General features: G+C 38.8%; 1 protein-coding gene across 1 annotated transcript; it reads left to right on the top strand.

The window, feature by feature from the left end:
- The first annotated feature begins 14,709 nt into the window (after positions 1–14,709).
- LOC133322971 (zinc finger protein 271) lies at positions 14,710–17,265 on the top strand. The gene is made up of 5 exons (XM_061531924.1): positions 14,710–14,875; positions 15,103–15,309; positions 15,383–16,386; positions 16,488–16,673; positions 16,755–17,265. Exons 1-5 carry the CDS (start codon positions 14,717–14,719, stop codon positions 17,227–17,229), a joined length of 2,031 nt encoding a protein of 676 aa, XP_061387908.1. The 5' UTR covers positions 14,710–14,716; the 3' UTR covers positions 17,230–17,265.
- Positions 17,266–19,769: the final 2,504 nt, after the last annotated feature.

The following is a 19,769-nucleotide window of genomic DNA, read 5'->3' as shown; positions in this document are numbered from 1 at the left end:
ATCGTACCATGGGTTTCTTGGTGGTGGTTTTTGGTACCCAAGTGTTGCTTTTGCTGCAGTTCGTAGGGAGTGGGCAATTCTCTGCCATTGTGTTTCTATGTTATTATCGGGACAAGAAGTGCTTTTGTCGAGCAGTTGGGTAAGTTGAGCGGCGTAGGCCTCGGCTACCTGTTGTCGAGTTTACGTGTTACATTAGATCGCACCTTTGCTGCTACATTAAGTCGAGTGCGAACCTTCGCTGCTACAAGGTAGTGGTCCGAATATTCGCTCCTCGGATCGATCGGACGTCTAAAACACAGAATTTACGTGTTGTGTTAGATTGCACCTTTGCTGCAACATTAAGACGAGTGCGAACCTTGGCTGCTACAAAGTAGTGAGTGGTCTGAATCGATATTCGCTTTTCGTATCGATCGAACGTCTAATACACTGGATGAATGCCTTTCGTCTATCACAACATGATCAAGTTGATTTATCCTTGCTAGATCAGGAAAAATCCAGGGTGGCCTTGTGTATATCGAGATGCTTGAATCTGGTGCTGCTAACTACCATGTTTTTTTCTGCCGCGAAGTCAATCAACCTCATGCCCTTGTCGGATGTTTCTTAGTGGAGGCTGAATTTTCCGACAGTGGGACCAAAAATATTTTCCCTTCCGATTTTTGCATTAAAATCTTGTAATGACATGACCAGGGCAAAATTGTAATGACATGACCAGGGCAGCGATCATATGCTGTTTCTATGCGCTCGTCAAATATATCTTTGGTCTGCTCATCTTTGTCTTCGGTCGGAGCATGTGCGCAAATAAGACTGATGTAGAAGAACTTCGATTTTATCCGGATTATAGCAAGTGGAGTTAATCTGGAAACGAGGTCTTTTCTATTCTCCTGTTAACCATAAATCCGCAGCTAAATTCATGTCACGTTTAATGGCAGCTATAATACAGAGCGTAATAATCTGATTTACTTACGCCTGTTCCTTTCCATCGCATTTCCTGTAAGGCAATAATATCGACTTTGTACCTCTTGAGTATATCCGCCAACGCGAAAACTGTGCCTGTTCTGTACAAGGTGGGCACATTCCAAGTGCAGATTCGCAGGTCGTGGTCCTTTACGCGTTTGCGGGGGTCGTCAACATTAGGGGGTTTTGTTTTTCCGAGTGTGGGCAACTAGCCCGACGCTTCAACCAATTTTTTTATAGTTCTTATGGGTGAACTCGCGGCACATATTAGCTCACTATTTCAACGGGTGATGAAAATAGCTACCCCAGGTGACACCGCGGGGAGGCCAGTGTCCACAATTGAGATGAAAGAGGGACCAAGATAAGCCTGGACTTCGCCATATTAAAACCAATCAGAGCCGTTGCTTGGTATCTATCATCCCCTACGCGTTGGTAGACTCTTAGTAACTCCCTAAAATATTTTTTTTTTAAATCCACACCTAATGGCCTCCACACGAACTATTTTTTAAAACCTACATTTCCTTTGCCAAAATTGTCCTCTTCCAGATACAACAATGGCATCATCATGATCATCAACATCAATCACTTTCTAAAAGTTTTCCGTGTATACAATGTTGTTGTTGTTGCCTTTTTTGCTTGACAAAATTTTTGCATTCGCCGGCTCTACAAAAAAAAAGTTTTGCTTTCTTTGTCGGCCAGGTTATGGATGGTAGTGGCGGTGGTGCCCAATAAACTGGCATTTAATTTCCATATTGCCTGTGAAAAGTCACTTAAAAAGCAAACTTCGTGCCATCAAGATTCCGCTGCTAACGTTGAAGATGAAGAAGCAGAAAAAATAATTTTCCATTTCCATATTTTGCTCGATGTGTGTGTGGAGGATGTGTTTTTGTTTGTGCGAAGATCGCCAATGGCTTCTTCTCATGGCCGAAATTTTACCCATTTTCCTTAACATGAATTGCTTGGCTTTTCCTTGGAATAAAATGTGTGTCTGCCATAAAAAATGGCCATGCTACTTCCACAATTTTGTTTTTTTTTTTATTGTGCGGCACATATGTGGAGGCTTCCGCAGACTTCGTTCGGTGATGGGAGATGCTGTTGTGGACAAGTTTTGGTTTTTGAAAGCTATTTTTAGTTTTCCAAAAACAAAAAAATATTTAACATAGATACATAAAAAGTAATGGTCATGATCATGCAGGGTTGCCGAAAAATATTTTTAAAAATTATTTTTGGAGACTACAATCAGGCGTGGATTTATTAAAAAAATATTTTTGGTGACTACCTGCTGCCAACATTGCACTTGAACGCTCCTGTTCCAATTTATTTTCTCTGCAATATCGAGCAATGTTTCCTTTTCTTCCACAACCAAAGCACTTTTCCGAAAAATCTTTCTTGAACTCTGAACTTAACGAACGTTTGTTTTTTCTGTTGAGAGCTTGCAAATGCCTGCTGTATATAACCAGCTACCAATGTGGTATTCGTAATTGCACGACGTTCACCTTATTCTAGTAACTTCATGTTTAAAGCGTGGAACGTCGGCAACATGTCTCGAGACTCCATTGCAACAATAAAATTCTCCCAACTCGATGGCAGAAGAATAATTACTATGAGCTCATCCTGCAACTCTATTGCTATATCCGCCAATTTCTCTAAGAAATTCCTCGACAGAAGAATAATTACTATGAATTCATCCTGCAACTCTATTGCTATGTCCGCCAATTTCTCTACGATGTTTTCAAAATTTTCCACACACGAAGCCATGTCTTCGTTTTCAATCAGCTACCAATGTGGTATTCGTAATTGCCTTATTCTAGTAACCTTATTCTAGTAACTTCAAGTTTAAAGCATGGAACGTCGGCAACCTGTCCCAAGTCTCCATTGCAACAATAAAATTCTCCCAACTCGATGGCAAACTCACCAGAAGAGTAATTACTATGAACTCATCCTGCAACTCTATTGCTATAACCGCCAATTTCTCTAAGAAATTCCTCGACAGAAGAATAATTACTATGAGCTCATCCTGCAACTCTATTGCTATGTCGGCCAATTTCTCTACGATATTTTCAAAATTTTGCCACACACGAAGTCATGTTTTCGTTTTCAATCATTTTTAAATTCATAAGCTTTTTAAAAAGCATCACCTTTTGAACTGGCCCCTTCGACTTGTAAATTTCAGCTAATTTCTTCCAAGCTTCCGCAGACAACTTACATTTCTTTATGTGATTAAGTTGGCTGCTTATGGCAACCCTATTCAAATTTTCTTCTAACATTGGAAAAAAATTTTATGATTTCAATCATCACCAGTGGCTTCCAATACCAAACACCCCTCCTCTGCCTACTCCTGCCAACCGATGCTGGGTTATTTCAATGAAAGTGAAATTTGCCTACATCGTCTTCTTCATCATCTGGTTTGCAGTTTTCAATTTTCTCCACCAGGCAAGCTGTGACACTGCCTGGCATTTGAATATTTGACTTCCAACCGGCTTTTATAACGCCCACCACCACGAAGCTGTGTTAATCCTAACCGACATTATTTTGGCCCCATATGCCGCAATGGTTGCGTGGCGGGAGGTACGTTAACGGCGATGTTTTGTGACATTTACTTTTATTTAGCGGATTGTTGTGCGGAACGGACATCGAACAGTTATTTTTGGATTTTTATATGCTCCATATTTGCATCGAAGTGGTTGGTAGTCAGGCGAAGTGAAAGAGAAATTGAAGATTAACAAAAAAAGAAATAATAGTAATCCTCTTTTTAATGACACGCAACAGGGTGACACACACAGAGAGAGGTCCAAAGTGGGGGATATGAAACAAAAATCCACGCGATAAATATTGTTAGGTAGTCACAAGTCAGGAGCCTAAATACATATAAGGATTTCTTACTCTTTTGAGCAGCTTCTGAAATTTTGATAAACTCTAACCTAACTTTTTGTTACAGGGTGTTACATTTCTGATATTTCTTTTAACAACATTCGTTGAATTTTTGTATTTGCTAATATCAAAATTAAATAAAAATGTTAAAATTGTGTTTAACTGCCCATTCAGCACTCCTCCGACCATCTGGTACACTCCGGGCCAAATGGAGTAAAAGAAAAAATAAAATTCAATATAAAAAAAAATCCAAAACAAATGTTACACATGCCACAAAATGCACTCAAGTGCATCTGAGCGTATTCACTGAACATGCCTTGGATACAAGAAATATATAGCATAAAAATTGAAATAATCATAAAAAAAACAACAACAACAAATTTCTAAAAGTAACAGATTATTTTAAGTTGGATTTTTTAAAAAATATATTTTAAGGCTTCTCCCTAAGGCGTGGATTTTTTAAAAATTGTTTTAAGGGTTCTGCCTATGGCGTGGATTTTTATACCCTACACAACTATGTTGTCAGGGTAGTAACAGATTATTTTAAGTTGGATTTTTTAAAAATTATTTTTAGGCTTCTCCCTAAGGCGTGGATTAAAAAAAATTGGGCTCCTCTAATGTTTAACTTTTTACAAATTCTTAGTGCTTATATCCACAGTCATTTCTTTAGAGTATTATATTCAACTTGCACTGATTTCTTCCATTTGTCCGATTTTTCACATGGCTTCTTCGTGTGTTTGAGGTACAAATTCTATTTCATTAGATAATCCACTCACCACATTGAATTGCTTTCTAGGCCCTCCTCTATTTCCATCTCGAATTATCCTTGGTCTTCCACGACCTATTCTCTGCTCTCCTTGATTTACAATTTCTTCTAAATCATTATTATCCTCAGCAATTTGTTGAATTGTTACTTCGTCCTCTTCTGTACTACCACTATTCTCTTCGGCGGTGTTAAAATGCTCTTCCTGATCTTCAATTCCATCTGAATCCGGATTAATTTCGGGCATATCTAAACCTTGCTCGTTTTCGTTATCCAAAACCATATAATATGAATCCTTATCTTCGAATCTTGTCCCGTTTTGAACACTGCTGGATTTTTGAAGACCACTTTCATCAAATATTACGTCACATCTCTCAATCACGGTTTGAGTACAACTTGCATTGCTTTCTTCCATTTGTCCGATTTTCCACAATTCATGGCCTTTTTCGGGTGTTTGAGGTACAAATTCTATTTCATTAGATAATCCACTCACCACATTGAATTGCTTTCTAGGCCCTCCTCTATTTCCATCTCGTATTATCCCTGGTCTTCCACGACCTATTCTCTGCTCATCATTATCATTATTATCCTCAGCAAATTGTTGAATTGTTACTTCGTCCTCTTCTGTACTATCACTATTCTCTTCGGCAGTGTTAAAATCCTCTTCCCGATCTTCAATTCCATCTGAATCCGCATTAATTTCGGGCATATCTAAACCTTGCTCGTTTTCGTTATCCAAAACCATATAATATGAATCCTTATTTTCGAATCTTGTCCCCTTTTTGAACACTGCTGGACTTTTGAAGACCACTTTCATCAAATATTACGTCACGTCTCTCAATCACGGTTTGAGTACTACTATCGTATAAGAGATACATACAGGGTTGCCCATATTCGACGGACCCATGTTTTTTTTAATCAAAGAAAAAAATAAAAATTTGGCGATTGGCAATGTTAATCATTTAATTTGTTCCAAGTAGATTTGTTTACATCAAATTTTGAATATATCTCTCAAATGGCCGCCTCTGGCGTTGATGACGTATTGTGCCCTTTTTGCTGCATTTTCCATCATTTTTGCCAACATTTCGGGTGGAATAGCGGCTATTTCTTCACGAATGTTGTCCAACAAGAAGTCAGGCGGCGTCAAATGGGGCGAACGCGGTGGCCAGTCCAAATCACCACTTTTCGACATCAAACGGCCCGGAAACAAATTCTTCAGAAAATCGATTGTTATGCGACTTGTGTGCGGTGGAGCGCCGTCTTGTTGTAACCAGGCCTGCCTCATACGCTTTCGACGAATAATTGGCATCACAAAATTGGTCATCATGGCCATTTTCATTTTGGAAGAAAAACGGCCCAATGACCGTTTTCGCACTAACGCCGCACCAAACTGTGACTTTTTCGTCATGAAGAGACACTTCTTGAATCTCCTGAGGGTTTTCAGTGGCGTAAAACCGGCAATTTTACTTATTTACGGTCTCATTCAATGTGAAATGGTCTTCATCTGACATGATAATTTTGTTCCAAAATTGCTCGTCATCTTCGGCCATTTCGATGACTCTTTGGGCCCATTCCAATCGACGAGGCTTGTCCGCAGGCAACATTCTTTGCGTCAATTGAATTTTGTACGGGAAGAAATGCAAATCAATGCAAATAATCCGTTGTAAAGTGGACCGAGCCATGCCCAACTGCTGAGAACGGCGTTTTTGGGATGTTCTTGTGGACATCTCAACACTGGCTCGCACGGCAGCGATATTCTCGGCCGATCGTCTTGGTCGACTTTTATATGGCCTCTTCGGATTAGAAATAGCCTTACCAGTCGAAAATTTTTCGTATATACGCTTAATGGTGTTCTTAGAAGGGGCACTTCTCACATTTTTTAATGTTTCAAAAGCACGTTGAGTTTTCACAATTGACTTCTTCTGTTGAATTGGTTCATGGTAAAAATCTGGTATGTCATTATGCGATGTAACATCTCTGTCAAAAGTTATGGCGTTGCCAGATGGGTCCGTCGAATATGGGCAACCCTGTATACCTTTGCAACCAATCATTATATATTGCTTCCCCTTGGGATCAAATTTCGCTCTCTGCCCTTTGTTCGTAGGGGGTTTTCTCACACAGAACCTTTGTTGAAGATCGATTCCTCAAATTCGTTGCAGTTAAAACAGCTTCTGTCCACAGATTTTGAGGAAGATTTGCATGGATGAACATGGAACGTGCCATCTCCTTAATAGCACTATTAGCTCTTTCTGCTACTCCATTTTTTGTGCGCTACAGGCCACCGTGAGTTGCCGTACTATTCCCAGATCTTGTAGATATGAATCATAGTGATTGTTTACATACTCACGTCCATTATCACTCCGTAGTATCTTAATTTTCTTTCCAGGCGTTCGACTTGTTGCTTATATACCTTGAACTTTTAAAAACTTCACTCTTAGGTCTCATTAAATACACAAAAACACGACGGGGCTTGTCATTAATAAAATTGACCAAATATCTGGATCCTCCTGTTCCAATAATTCTTGGTCTCGGTTTTGCGACTTACTTGGAAAGTGGGCCACATGTATTTTGCTCAGCATTCACGTCCTGCACTTCACATCTTTAAGTTGTATTGACAACTGCATACCTTTTACCAAATATTTCCAGCTCATTTCATCAAGATCATTAAAGTTATGGGCACCGAAACTTTAATTAATCTGTAGTGCCATAACATATCTTTGTTGCTTGCTGCATTCAAACGATGATCACGTTTCTTGTTCACCACAAACAGACCATCTTCTTTCCTGGCTTTTATGGTGACAAAACCATCAGTGTCCTTCATTTGTACGCCATGCGAAGTGAAAAAAATTCTCGACAACTCTCGATCTCCGTAAGGATCCGGTGCTTACAAAACGTCTTTTAACCAAACTTTGCACTCCGCATTACTAATAACATCACCTTTTCCAATAGCAGTTATGAAAGTATTGTCAGTCAGATATATTTTCTCATTGCACTCTTCAAATTCCGTGAACAATTCACGGCTATTGCACATGTGCAATGTTGCAGCACAGTCTACATACCAAATATCACTCTTAAATCTACCAGATGCTGCCAACATTGCACTTGAACGCTCCTGTTCCAAGCACTTTCCCGAAAAATCTTTTTTGAACTCCGAACTTTCCTTCTAAATGAACGTATTTTTTTTTTGAGAGCTTGCAAATGCCTGCTCTATACAACCAGCTTCCAATGTGGTATTTGTATTTGCACAACGTTCACTATATTCTAGTAACTGCAAGTTAAAAGCATGGAACTTCGGCAGCATATCTCGAGTCTTCATTGCAACAATAAAATTCTCCCAACTCGATGGCAAACTCGACAGAAGAATAATTACTATGAGCACATCCTGCAACTCTATTGCTATGTCGGACAATTTCTCTACGATGTTTTCAAAATTTTTCACATAAGAAGCAATGTCTTCGTTTTCAATAATTTTTAAATTCATAAGCTTTTTAAAAAACATAACCTATTGAACTGGCCCCTTCGACTTGTAAATTTCAGCTAATTTTTTCCAAGCTTCCGCTGACAACTTAGATTTCTTTATGTGATTATGTTGGCTACCCTTAACGCTCAGAATTATCATCGTCAACGCCTTCTGGTCGCATCTTACCCATTCCTCCTTTTGTTCCGTTGTCAATCTTGGGTCACATTCAGAAGTCCCACTCGCATAATTCCACAGCTCGCGTTATGTATCAGAACGCTTTTCATATGCATGTGCCAGGAATCTAATTTTTCTATTTATAGGAACGGAGATGCCATATTGAAAATTCCCTTTTTCCTTTAAAAGCTTTTTGCGAACACAACTCCAAAAACCACAAAAATCTTATTCAATATTTGCTAACTCTTCCTTTGTTAAAATCCGTTACAAAAATCGCCTTGTTGTAATATCCTTCACAATATCGTCCTTGGCCTTTTTCCTCGGTAAGAAATTATCCTGCGTGGATTTAAAAAAAAATATTTTTAGGCTCTAATATAATTCGATATTTTAAAATTTTTTTAAAAATTATTTATTTTATTTATTTTTTAGAAAAATATTTTTTTTTAAATTTTTAAAAAATTATTTATTTTTCAAAAAAAAAAAATTTAAAGAGCCATTTTCCTTTTAATTACCATGTATTTAATTTATTTTCATGAATCACCCAGTTTTTAGTGTGCGCCTGAAAGCATGCTATGTTGTACACCAACCGTTTGTATTAATTACATTGTTTATTGTTATTGTGACTAGATGGCGCTAGCTACATATAAGAGTGGTTCACATGCCAAAATATAATTTATTTGTAATGTGGCTTAAAATTCGGGTGTTTCGAAAAACTTATGGTATCTTTATAAAGAGGAATGTAGAGAAAAAACGTAGTTATACCGAAAATGGTCCATATAATGAAAATTTTGCGGCAGATTAATTTGACAACCAATATGAGCCGAAATTACAGCTATTTCGGATGAAAAACGTGTACAAAATCATCAAAACATCGAAAATCGGATGCTACTATTATAGGTGGGCTGTACCTAAAAGTGTACCAATATAGATTATTTTTGGAAGATAGAATCCGGACGGCCTTATCAGAACCCAGACGGCCAAATTGGAGCTGAATCGTTTGGAAACTTTGTACAAAAAATATCCGAAAGCAAAGGGCGGCTTAGGTAATGATAGATACCAAGGCTTATCTTCGTCCCTCTTTCATCTCAATTGTGGACACTGACCTCCCCGCAGGGTCACCTGAGGTAGCAATTTTCATCTCTCGTTGAAATTGTGGGCTGATATGTGCCGCGAGTTCACCCATAAGAACTATAAAAAAATGGCTTGAGGCGTCGGTTTAGTTGCCCACACTCGGAAAAATCCTCCTACTATGAAAAGAAACAAAGAAAAAGAAAACCAAACCCCCCTAATGTTGACGACCCTCGCAAACGTATAAAGGACCACGATCTGCGTATCTGCACTTGGAATGTGCGCACGTAGTACTGAACAGGCGCAGTGTTCGCATTGGCGGATGTACTCGGCGGAAGTACAAAGCCGATATTATTGCCTTACAGGAAATGCAATGGAAAGGGACAGGCGTAAGTAAATCTGACGATTATGCACTCCATTATAGCTGCCATGAAACGAGACATGAATTTGGCTGCTGCATTTATGGCTTATGAGAGAACGGTTGTAAGCCGAGCTTAAATAAGATTAACAGACGCGTCGGTTTTGTGCGCATCTCATCCAATTTGAAATACAATTTTCCGAGATGTTGTCTTCTACTTGATCTTTCCATCGTATTCGTGGCCTTCCCCTTCTGCGTGAACCACTACTTGGCTCGCTTTTATATGCCTTTTGAGCTGGAGCATCTTCATCTTCATTCTCACAAGATGGCCTAGCCAACGTATTCGCTGCAGCTCGACCCGTCTGATTATTTCGATGTCCGAGAATAAATCAGCAAAGTGCACAGGATTTCATTTCGGGGGGGCCGGTAGTATAAAATTAAAAAATTCCCTGTTGGAAGCATATATTTACTGTGAACAATAATCAATTCGGGGGGGCCGGGCCCCCCGTGCCGCCTCCCTGTGTACGTCTCTGGAATATATGGTATGGCTCATGGTTCATTTGGCGAAGATATTTACACCATCGACGCAGATCTGCCCATAGATCTTCCGGAGATTTTTTTTTTCAAAGATTCCCAGAGCTGTCTCATCTGCTTTCCAAGTACACATGCTTCAGATCCATACAACAGCACGGGTAGTTTCAGCGTCTTGTAGAGTGTGAGTTTGGTTTGGCGAGAGTTGGCCTTATTTTTAAACTGACCATAGTAGCATCAGTTGGTTTTGTTTATGGCGGTACCGAGGTATATAAAATCGTTCACTACCTCGAAGCTGTAGTTTTCAAGTTCCACAGCTGGTCCGAGTCTACTGGAGTCTTGCACGTTGATACCATCAGATTGATCTTTTCGACATTTAGTACCCGTCCGTTAAAAGGTGGCTGTTACCAATCGCAATGTTTGATAGATTATGTAACGATATATAAAATCGTTCACTACCTCGAAGCTGTAGTTTTCAAGTACCACTGTTGGTCCGAATCTACTGGACGTCTTGCGCGTTGATACCACCAACTTGACCTTTTCGCCATTTACTGCCAATCCCACTTTGGCAGACTCCTTCTCAATTCGTTCAAAGGTGTCTGTTACCCCTCGGAATTTTCGGTGGGTGCCTTCGGTATGGCTGCCTTACCTATCTTATATCTTAAAATCTCAAATCTCTGACGGACTTTAAACTTTTTAATTTAGAAGGTAATTTTATTGTGCATCCTGTGTTTTGAGTCTATTCTTTCACCTGACAGCGGAACTTTGGGCGCCACCTTTTCCTTCATGGGCTATATTTTGAAGATCCCATATAATCTTCAAATCAAAAAGGGCAATAATTTGATATTTCTGATGTTTGAGATATTGAAACCTCCATAGACCCCTGTTTTTTGCACCATAGACGGTCTATTAATTAGTCTGTTCCCGTACCAAAGAACTGGTAAATTTTGTGAAAAAATTTCGATTAAAAAAACAAAGGTCGCGCATATCTGTATCGACTTCAAATTTTCTTAAAAGTATTTGGATCGAATAAAATTGTGCTATACAAAAAAACCCACATTTAGTAAGACGCATTATTGATCGGATCCAAGATCTATTAATAAGGTCACCCAGCTAGCGAAAGTCACCTGTTTTCTCAAGTCTAATGTCAAAAATTTTGAACATTGTTTACGTTTTTATAATGGAAGTCAATTCACAATAATGGATTTTGACTGAAGACTTGAGAGACGTCTGATATCCAGCTGGTCACCCTGGGTGACCTTATTAATAGACATTGATCGGATCCTAACATCATCGCATAAAGAAGACATTTACAAATAATATCTATATTTCATTTAGATTCTGAAGACAGGATAATATAATTTGTTTTAATTATTGGTAACCCTAGTTTTATCCCAAAACGTTTCCCATTAATATCTATATTATTTATTCAATCCATTTTTATTTTTAAAACCTCTTAAAATAAACAATTAGGTATTTAATCTTCCTAAAATATTATTTTTTTTTTTTTTTTTTTTTTTTTTGCTAAAAAATAGAATACTTTTTCACCGTTTATTACAAAATAATTTCAAACTATATTTATTTTATATTATTTCTATTATTAAATAAGTCTTTCCTTATTAAATAAATAATATAAATTAATTTAAAAAATATTTAAATTGTATTTTATTTCTATTTAATTTCAACAAAATTCCATCACTCTAATATTTAACCTTTTCAACATAAATCATTCCATCTCTTTTACACACATATAACCCACAGTACCATATTGTCATTGAATCACACTCACAGCTGTTTGTCTCTTTTCTCTCTCACTGTCCACAACACCAGTGTTAACGAACGAAGAGAGACGCAATTGTCATTTTTTCTTGCTTGTCATACAGTCTCATTTCAACGGCGGTAAAGAGTGAAAGCGAAGACGGTTGAATGTGCGATTGGCAATAGATTTTTATTGTGGAATTAAATAGAAAAATTAAAATATTAATTAAATTCATTGTATAATAAAGTGAAATAACAACAAAAACAATAAAAGTGAACAAAATTAAACAAGCAAAAGAAAATCATTGCTTAGAAAGCAACAAATCACGGTACTATTCTTTTCTATTCACCGCAGAAGAAGAAGAAGAACGAAAACGTCGCCATATTTTTTCTCTGTCTGGCTTGTGTGTGCATGAAAAAAAGACAAACGAACGAAACGGGGAAAAGAAGAAGCGAACATGAACAATCACACAAACGCTTAATGTTGCTATGCTGCTGCATTTGATGAAGTGAAAAGGCATACGACAACGAAGGCCATTCGACAGACGGCTCGCGGCAAACGAAGGAGATAAAAAACGAGGTCTGTGTGAGAGTGTGTGTGCGAAAGGAAAGAAAAAAGTGGTCAAATGCGTTGTACAAACCATAGCAGAAGGAAGAGTGTAGTATAAAACAAGAAATATTCTGTTCGAAAGAAAAAATTATTGTGCATCTCATGTTGTGAGGTCCCAATTCAACAAAATTTGCTAGAGAAAGAAACAAACAATAATAAAGCATTATCATCATTAATGTGTGAGAAAACAAAAAGAAACGAAACAAAAAATCCAACAATAACAAAATATCAAAACAATAATACCGGAGACAATTTGAAAAGGAAAAAAAAATAACTAAAACTAAAGGAATTTTCTGACTGCAGAAGAAGAATTTGTGTAATTTTTGTGGCTAATTGTTTGGCTTTGCAGGCCGTCTTTGTGAAGCAAAGTGAGGACGGGCCTGCCGTACTGTGTATTGCATAAATCGAAAAGGTAAAGTGTGTAGTGGTGACATCAATGACAATTGAGAGCGTTAATAGAACATTATATCAGTGGAAAAATGTGAATTGTGTCCAATTTCCCCCCAATAAATCCCTATCCTGTTGCAAGTTTCCCTCTTAAAAAAGAAATTCTTAATGTTTTGTGTTGAAGAAAAATCAAAACAAAGTTTTTTATTTCATCTATTTTTTCATTCGTTCTCATTTCTTCACATATATCGTTTAATGGTAGCAGCTATTCGTGTGCTATTTTTTTCTGTTTCGTGTTCGTCATCTCGTTTTATCTTCGTGTTTTTTTCTACCACACATATTCGTTTATTTCATGTTGCTTGTCATTTGATTGCTGCTATGGTATACTCTCTGTCTCTTTCACTCTCACAGTGCCATATGTGGTGTAGTAGTTGAGAAAAAGCGCGCGTGTTATCAATTCACTGGTACTGTTGCATGTTTCTTCTTCTTGTTCTCTGTCATAATGTTAGCAATCAGCAGTGAATTCAATTGGGTTTTGTTTACATTATTAATTGACGACCAAGTGCAAGAAATTTTATGTTTTTTTGAGGAGAAATAGTTAAATTATATTTAGAAATATATTATTTAATGTGTTTTTGTTGTTGTAGAGTAAAAATATTATGTGGAGCAGTGAAAGAAAAGAGTTGGAAGTGATTAAAATGTCAACATGAAATCACAACCTGTCGGTGTTTCTTTGACTGGCTGCCAATCTGTTTGAGTGCAAGCTTATGCATGTTAGGCATATGAGAGTTTTTATAGTGCAGGTTAAAGCATGTTGGAGGTATGAATAATAAATTAAATAGTGATTTTTTATTGAATTAAAATTTAATTTTATTGCAGGGTAATGAGAAAACAAATAAATACATTTAATTAAAATGAGAATGAATTGTGAGAGAGACGGTGAGAGCATTTTGGAAGTAAAGATCAAGCAAATTTACTTATTGGGAGTAGTTAGCATCAATCGAAATTGTTAAGGAAATTAATTAAAATGAAAACCGTCTGGACCTCCTTAACAAATTTAATAGATTTGAATTCAGAATTGTATTTTTTTTATATATGAACAGAGGAATCTGTTGAAGTGCAAGTTAAGAGAGGGTATGAATTGTAAAATTAATTAGTGATTATTTACTGTATTAATACTTAATACATTTTTAGAATCGTACTGAAAGCAAATATTTGATTGAGAATTCCGAACGATTTGAAAACTCTTTTGTATTAATTAACCTCGATAGTCTCAAAATGTTCGGTGATCATTGTTGCCTATGGACTCACAATTTGTTTCAAAAATATGGTATAATCGATCAATGTCCCTTAAAAATATCCTTTAAAACCCCCCTTAAGGCCTCGATGATCTCCAATTTAACTTTTAATATCCGGTAAATGATCTCAGAAACACATGAAGTCTTTCAAAATCCCTGAAAGAGAAGTCTATGAAAAATCTATTCTTTAAAAAGCCAGGTTTACATCTGAGGAAGTCCTCGAAAAATTATCTACATTTAATTCTGATCTTAGATGTCCTTAAAAATATTAGTTAAACTGTATAAACCTATAACTTTGATGGTGCCTTAAATTCAGGCTTAGACCATGAAAACATATTTTTCAAAAAATCGTCGACTTTAAAATTCACGTTGAAGAAGTCCTTGAAAAAAATATTTATAAAAAATTGACTATTTTAACATTTACTTTTTTCTTCCTTCTCTCTACAGATTCCCATTTGACCTCGATAAAAATTAGGATCTCCAAATGATGGAAGATCTAACAAAAAATATAATATTTACAAATGCTCTTGGAGCAAATGTACAACCAACCACAATACAATATCAGACGGCGGATGGTACCATTATCAAGCAACCGAAAATTGAGGGACAAAAGGATCAACCGACATTCTATTATACCACAAATGTAAGTACCGAATAAATAAAATAAATTTTAATTTAAATTAAACAAAATTAATATAATTAAAATTCTCCCACCATTACAGGCCGCAGATGGCACCATACTCAAGCAGCCAAAAATTGAGGGACAAAAGGAGCAGCCAACCTTTTACTATACCACAACAAATGTAAGTGAGAAACAAAAAATTATTTTATGTAAAATTTTAAATTAATTTCTTATCAATATTTTTATAGGGCAATGGCACCACCGTAAATCTGGCCCAATTGACCACCGATGATAGCAAAACCTGTTACATTGCCCAGCCAGTGGGTGGGTATAATTATGCCTTGGTTAATGGCATGCAATTGAATCAATTAAATCAGGGTGGTACAATTGGTATTGCCACCTTGGATCCCCAGGGAAGGATACAGATTGTCAATCAAAATAAACCATTGGCGGCGGTAAGATTTTGAATTTCTATTTTTTTATTTTGAGAATAATAAATTCATATTTGTTTTTTGCTTTACCTTTTAGTCCCTCCAAACCATCTCACCCATACAGAATACCATCTCAAATATTAGTTTTAAATGTGACGTTTGTGGTCTAATGTTTTCCCATTTGGCTTTGCTTAATCATCACAAGCGTAGCCATACTCAAGATGGTACAGATCAGCAACATCAGCCTCAAGCAGAAACAATACAGCTGGTTAATGCCCAGGGTCTGGTGCAAACACAAAATATCATCACGGAAAATGGACAAATGGGACAAATACAAATTGTGGCCACCGAGGCTTTAGAACCGGCCACAGCGGTATTGCAACAGCAGACAACACAACTGCAACAACAACAACAACAACAGCAGCATCAACAACATCATCAGCAACAGTCACAGCAACAACAAAATGCCAATGAAGTTTTAAATCAAAACTCCGGTGGTACCAAAAGCTTAAAATTGGAACAAAGTAAATGTACCACCTGCGGCAATCAAATCCTCCAACCCGTCAAACGTAAAGGACCCAAAATAACACGCTGTGATAACTGTATACAAAATGAACAAGCACAACAGCAAGCTGCGGCCGCAGCTGCAGCCCTGGCCGCACAACAAGTTCAACCCACCCAGATATTTGTAGCCCCAGATGGTGAGATTAAATTTGGTATGAATGAATTGGCCAGTGGGAATTCTGAATCATCAATGGATTCTCTAAGTGGTGGGGCGGGAGGAGGAGGTGGTACCACCATGATCCAACAACCGGTACAAATTATTTCAACAAATGCCCAGGGTCAACAGCAAATACAAGTGGTAACAACCCAACAGCCAGCACCAATTAATAACAACACCAACTCCTCCTCATCTGCCTCCTCGGCCAATACAGGCGCCATTATCAAGCGGGAAAGTTGTTCACCCAAAAAGAAATGTTCCTCGGCCAAGGTGACAAAATGCAATAAATGTAATGGTTCCGGTATGGTCTATGTGGGTACAGGAGCCCCCGCTTCGAAGCAAAACTCAAATCAGGCGGCGGTGGCCACCGTTAAGACAGAGTAAGAAAAGTGTAATATTTGGCGGGAAGACCGCAAAATGTATTTTGGTAAACAATTTACTAATTAAAATCTTTGTTTCCTACCTCTCTCCCTCCCTTTAGAAATGTCAAACCTTTCACCTGCAACATTTGTGGAGGCACCTTTTCACGTTACTCCAGCCTGTGGTCGCACAAAAAATTGCACAGTGGCGAAAAGAATTACAAATGTACCATTTGTGGTCTGGCCTTTGCCAAGGCGGTTTATTTGAAAAATCATGCCCGCATTCATACAGGAGAAAAGCCATATAAGTAAGAGAGTTCAAATAAATTCCACCTTAGAGAATATGAATGACAGTCCGAGATCTTTTTTCCTATCTCTTCCCCATTTAGGTGTCAAACATGTGGCATGCAATTCTCGCAATCACCCCATCTGAAAAATCACGAACGTACGCACAGCGGTGAACGACCCTATGTGTGTGAGGTATGTGATAAAGGTTTTGCCCGCCATGCCACCCTATGGAATCATCGCCGCATACACACCGGCGAAAAACCCTATAAATGTGATATTTGCGGTACAGCCTTCTCACAGGCGGCTCATCTCAAAAATCATGCCAAGGTTCATTCGGGTGAGAAACCCTTTAAATGTGATATTTGTTTAGCTGCCTTTGCCGATCGTTTTGCCTTGAAACGGCATCGTGGTATACATGAAAAATATGGTCAAACAGCACCACGACAACCGGCCCAGGTTCCCGGATCACAACAACAGCAGCAACAGCATGATTCGTCAGATCAAATGATGCACAAACAGGAAATGCCCGATATGGAGGATGATGCTCAACATGAGGTGGTTATAACTGGTTTATAGACAAGCCCAAATAGAGGTGTAGTTTCCACAGCAACAACAACAACGACAGTCACCGGAACAGCAACAGGACCAACAGCTAACAGTAGCAGTAACATCTATACAACATATCAGCAACAGCAGAAACATCACCACCATCATCATCAGCAGTTGCAACAACAGGCAGAGCATTCATATCCTCCTCCTCCTCCTTCATCACAGAGAAGTCAACATAATTCTTCGTCGGCATCATCTTCCTTGACCACATCATCAACTCTGTTATCCGCAACATCCTCAGCCCTGGCATCACAACACCACCACCACCCCACAGCTGCCTCCTATTTACATCAACAACACAGCTATCAGGCAACATCACTTAGTCAGTCTGCTACAAACCAACCACCGATTTCTTCTTCAACAGCTCCGTTCTATTATCATCATCACCACCATCATCATCATCAAATGAATTCCAATTTAGCCAATATAACTGAGGTGATAGCCATCAATTCAGGCCATGTTAGCAGTCTCTTGACACCATTAGCGAAACGGTAATTGCTGTGCCATTAAGGTCGAGGTTGGTTGCGGTCAAAATAAACATAAAGAAGAGGAGGTAAGAAAAGAAAATATTCTTAGCAAACTCCACGCCTTGAGAGGATCCTTAAAAAAAAACACTACCTATTTGTTTAGTTTAGGTTATGTTGAAAAGAGGGGTGGATAATACCGCCCAATGCCCAACATGAGAAGGACAAACACACAAAAGATATTCGAGGCCTGTTGTGCGCTCTAGAAATGCGGAGAAAGTCAAGTCAAGAATTAGTGAAAGTTTATATTAAAAAAAAAACTCCTTCGAACTCCTTCAATCTTATCCATTCACACCCCCTCAGATCGGTTAGTCCGTGCAGAGTGTCATTTCCCAAGAATTGTCTCCGACGGCATGTAAATGCTGGCCAGTGGCACAGGAAATGTTTCAGCGTTTCACAGTCTTCTCCACACGCTCTGCACGCACTACTACCTTCGCCTCCAATCTTGAGATGTGCCTTCAGGCTGAGGTGTCCCGTCAGAATACCCGTCAGTCGGCTTATTTCTTTTTTGTTTAGCGTTAGGATTTGCTTAGTTTTGTCTTCACTTGGGTCACGCCATAAGATTTTGGATATTTTTCCTGTCCCCTCATTATCCCAAAGGGTTTTGTGGGTGTCATTCGGCCATTCCCTCATTTCTTGGCGTGTTTCGCTAAAGGCTTTAGCGGTATTCACATCTATTGTGGGTAGTGCAGTAGCACTCCTGGCTAGTTGATTTGCTATCTCGTTGCCTATGATTCCTTGGTGACCGGGTACCCGTACCTCCGATGGAGGTTAATCTGGATGACTTCTATCATCCCCCTCGCTTTTTTCCTCGGCTCCATCGTCTCCAATCCTTGCCTTCTCGATTTTGAAGTAGACGGCATTGGACACGTAGTGCACCTTGCCCTTGGTCTTAGCCAGACTTGCCATTGAAGATTTGTCCAAGCCTAACACAAGGAGAGTCCCTTCTTTCTTCTCCTCGCTGTGGAAGACTTCCCATTTCTTCACGTGCAGTGTCTTGTTTTGTAGGCTAAAGACCTTGAGCATGCGTTCCGTGTCGAAATCGCTGCCCCAACCTCTAACGAAGACTGTAGCCTTTTGTAGTCGAGGAATGTATTTTTTTCCTCACCAGCTTGAGTTTCATTGTTCCATCTATGGCTCCAATGCTTGCCACTACGTTTCTCAGGGCTTCTATGCTTTTTGGATTTTCAAATTCCAGCATTAGATAGTCCCCTTTAAAAGCGCAGATATCCACTTCAATAGAGTCCCCTCCTTGTCGTAGGTACTCCTTAATCTTGGTGATGACTTCATTTAACACTTCCTTATGGGTCTCCTTCTATAGCTTACCGGACGCGCTATTCCCGTCGGGCGCTGCATAGCAGAGCTCGTCTCGTCTCTTTCCTGGCAACCTTGGCATAAGACGGCGGCTCCTTACCATATGTTGCTTTAATCTTCCTCTTTTGCAAATTCCGGTTGGTCCTTTTGGGATTCCCGGTCTTTGTGGAAGATTCCGACTCAGCACTTCCTTATGGGTCTCCTTCTTTATCTTACCGGACGCGCTATTCCCGTCGATCACTGCATAGCAGAGCTCGTCTCTGTTTCTGTCATTTTCCTCTTTCACAGCTACCGGTTGGCCCTTTTGAGATTTCCGGTATTTGTGGAAGATTCCGACTCAGCACATGTCTTCCTGATACCAGAGCTAGTCTCTTTTGACGTTGGTTTGACTCGGCATTCTCTTACAATCGGTCGACAGGAAGCTCTTTTTCTTTTTGGCGGATTTGACAGTCTCCTGTTCATCCGGAGACCTTATCCACTTCGCTGCTTCCGCAGAAGTGGAGGGAAGGTCAGGCTTATCCCTTTATGCCTATGTTTGCATCTCGCCCTTTTTGTTCATCTGGTTCATTGTGGCCAATTTCCGCCTTTGTGCCCCAGACAACTTTCGCAAATTCCGGTTGGTCCTTTTGGGAACTGCTTCTCTTCCTGATATAAGAGCCAGCTTCGTCT

This window comes from Musca vetustissima, unplaced genomic scaffold (assembly GCF_032173495.1).
Source record: "Musca vetustissima isolate MV318-11 ecotype Yass unplaced genomic scaffold, APGP_CSIRO_Mvet_v1 utg93286, whole genome shotgun sequence".
In the NCBI taxonomy this organism is placed as follows: domain Eukaryota; kingdom Metazoa; phylum Arthropoda; class Insecta; order Diptera; family Muscidae; genus Musca; species Musca vetustissima.
The sequence above is the reverse complement of the archived record's forward strand: the minus strand, read 5'-3'. Positions and strand labels throughout refer to the sequence as shown.

Excerpts from the sequence above, each read along its gene's own strand:
- LOC133322971 (XM_061531924.1), top strand. The coding sequence starts at position 14,717 with ATGATGGAAGATCTAACAAAAAATATAATATTTACAAATGCTCTTGGA. Across the intron at positions 14,876-15,102 it reads CATTCTATTATACCACAAAT|GGCAATGGCACCACCGTAAA; the intron begins GTAAGTACCGAA and ends ATATTTTTATAG. Across the intron at positions 16,387-16,487 it reads GTGGCCACCGTTAAGACAGA|AAATGTCAAACCTTTCACCT; the intron begins GTAAGAAAAGTG and ends CCCTCCCTTTAG.